At 34.4% G+C, this 3,181-nt stretch overlaps 1 protein-coding gene across 7 annotated transcripts in view; it reads right to left on the reverse strand.

Annotated features, from left to right (window-relative positions):
• Window positions 1-214: 214 nt before the first annotated feature.
• CCDC18 (coiled-coil domain containing 18) overlaps window positions 215-3,181 on the reverse strand; it is a 119,303-nt gene continuing 116,336 nt past the window's right edge. For all 7 annotated transcript variants that reach the window (XM_049618425.1, XM_049618427.1, XM_049618430.1 and 4 more), the window contains one exon: window positions 215-415. In XM_049618425.1, coding sequence (XP_049474382.1) covers window positions 401-415 — 15 coding nt within the window. In that variant the 3' untranslated portion in view covers window positions 215-400. The remainder of the gene's footprint in view (window positions 416-3,181) is intronic.

The following is a 3,181-nucleotide window of genomic DNA, read 5'->3' on the forward strand; positions in this document are numbered from 1 at the left end:
GTCATTAGCTCAAGCCCCACACTGGGCTCCACCCTGGATGTGGAGCCTATTAAATAAACAAATAAATAAATAAAACAAAAATAAAGTATTACTAGAACAATAAGCAAATAATATGGTAATCTAAATTGAAAATATAAATGACTTAATGTCCTTATTAAGCATTTTAGCAGTGATTTTTACATAAAAAACAAAGACAAGGAAAGTAGCAAGTTTAAACCAAAAATGAGTAATGAATTAACTTCCGCAAAAAGAAAAAGCTTTCGAAGAACTTTCTTTAAATATACTGAAATATAAATTTATTCAAAAGCAATAAAATAACAGCTTCTATGAAGTATGAGCTACATGTAATAAATACAGTACCAAAAATCTCATTTTTCATCATATCAACATCTTCTTTTAATTACAACTTTTCTCCCTGGAATATTAAAAAAAAAAAGATTAGTTTTTGAAATATTCTTATATTAATTTAGTATTAATGTCCACTATAATAATCAGGAACATAATTTAAAGCAAGAGTGGGAAATGCTTACTCAATTAAACATGAATCAGAAAAAGTAAAAAATGGACCACATGAAATGTAAAAAGCAAATAATTCTGGTTGGGGGGGCATTGGGAGGGAGTGCAAAGTTTAAATTGATTTAAAAAACAAAAACAGAGGACACAATAAAAATAAAATATTTAGACACTGGTGTCACATTATGGTTTGAGGGCACAGTAAGGAAGATAGAGGAAGGGCTGCATGAAAAAAGTCAGTGAAAAAGAGGGAAGAGAAAAAAAAGCAAAAAAGGAAAATGACAAGAGAAATATTTGCATCAAAAAAGAGCACAACATACAGAAGTAGAAAAATACTGGGAAAAGGCCCAGAAGATTCTAAAAATACAAGTCAAATACTCTTGTCACATCCCTGTTTTCCCGATAGCTGACTTTCTCAATTTTTGTTTTTCATCTTATTGCATGGCATATGGACCATATTTGCAAATGACTTTTCCTTTTTGGAAATAAGATGATTATAAACAATACTTCTTACAACTTCATAATAGGCTGTGAATTACCTAATTAATCAGTATTCACAGCACAGTATTCCACTGTTCAGATCTAAAACAGGAGTTTTTAACTTGGTATCTGTGAACTCCTTGATAATATGTTCAAAATTTTGTGTATGTGTAATTTTTTGTGTGACTTATGAAGGTTTTGTCACCAGAAAACTGCTGTGCTAGAGGCTTTATGGTGAATGAACTGCCAACATAGTTAACTGTTAGGAAAATCAGTATTTGGGCTATAACATAAGTAAAAGAGATAACTAACACTTATTAAGTACTTCTCACATAGTCATTTCTAGTTTTTTTCTGCTGTATCAATGGACTTTAAAACTGCACTCTCTGGAGCACAGCTGGATTAAGGCCAACTGATGCCCTCAACACAACCCAACAATGATGCCCCCTCTCACCTTTTTATTGCTTAGAATAAAGAGCTTAAGGATTCTTCACACAAATCAGAGCATGACTTAAATGCCAGCTGGTGTTACTCTCTACAAAAGCGAAACTCACACCATAAGTCAGAAACAAATGTAATTTCTTGATGACACCTTCAAACCAAATTTAAACCTAAGGCACTCACTATACCAAAGAAAAAGATAGTTTAACAGTGCACACACATTAAACTGCAACATGGCAGATAAAGACAATTACAAAACAATCTACTACACTCAAGTGTGGCAGTGAAAGAGTTAAGGGCATGATAGCTAGGGCAAAACACTGTGGTACTCCCTTTCCCTTGGTGCCCTAATCTCAGGCTTATGTTCCTTAAAGATTAATCCAGGCCTCCTCTGAACTCTTTGCATAAGCAGACATGTAAGAGGGTGAGCAAGTAACTGGGCAAAGGTCAGCCACAATCCACTTTTAATCAGATAAATTAGCTTTGTATCTGATTGACATATTTGGGTTTCTTTATAACATTCTGTTTAACAGTTTCGTTGGCTTAAAAAAAGGTTAAAATTTCTGCTTTATACCAGAGACAAATGCAGTGTTCTACTTTAGTGTGGGTGAGGTGAGCTAAGGACAAGAAATAGCCTGTAGATCAAGGTTCTACAACCCAATTTAAAATATGTCAAGTTTTACAAATTTTACACTTATTAATGCAATGTACATGTAAATGATCATGAAGTTAGACAATAAAACCATAGTAAGTCAAAGTTTCTTTCAATAGTAGCAGTCCTTGCTCTGAATTTTCTCACCTTCCATTAAAAGAAAAAAAAAAAAGGAGTCCCTCCAGAGAAAGTATTGGGAAGATGTCTTCAGGTATCTTTCCCTTAAGTTTAAGGTATAACGACAAGTGATGGCCATCTAAGAACTGAGTAAAACCCACAGATGAGCATTTGTCAAGCATTTGTCCCAGCATGGGTCCCACAGAAGTACAGAATAGAGTTCTGAGCAACCCAAAGAACCAGCCCCTTCTTTTCAAGACAAAATTAAACCAACACAGGTAATGCAATTGAGTCTCATGAGCTATGAGGCCCAGGTGAGATTATGTTAAGGCTACCGACTATGGTTAATGCATTTAAAACTCAGTAGAGCATCACTAGCAATGAACAAAGCTATAATGTGAACAGAATTTAACTTTGGCTGGATTTTCTTAAAAAACTGGCTATAGTATTTTGCATATTTTATTTTATTAGTATTTTGCATGTTTTAATTTGGCTCTGAGCTTCCATTAAAACAGAATAGGCAAAATGAATTATTCAAAGGCATCTATTTATTCCAATGACCTATAGACAAAGATATTCTATCAATCAGTTGTGTAGTAACTTTTAAGTCCTAACCTCTTAATCTCTAATTTACTAAGCAGTTGCAAGACCAAACTATGTAATTAAACAGTACTGAAGACAATAGAAACACAACTATGAAATTAGTATATCAACAGTGGTTAAGAACAAAGCCTCATCTATATAATGGGGATAATAATAGTACCCCCTAGCACCTAGCCACCAATTGGGTGGCTCAACTGATTAAGAGTCAGATTCTTGATTTTGGCTCAGCTGATGATCTCACAGTTCTGGAGTTTGAGCCCCATGTCCAGCATTGGGCTCCACACTGACAGTGTGGAGCCTGCTTGGGATTTTCTCTCTCCCTCTCTGCCCGTTCCCCCACTCTCTCTCTCAAAAATAAATAAATTTTTTTAAAAA

Source organism: Panthera uncia (assembly GCF_023721935.1).
Source record: "Panthera uncia isolate 11264 chromosome C1 unlocalized genomic scaffold, Puncia_PCG_1.0 HiC_scaffold_4, whole genome shotgun sequence".
Lineage (NCBI taxonomy): Eukaryota > Metazoa > Chordata > Mammalia > Carnivora > Felidae > Panthera > Panthera uncia.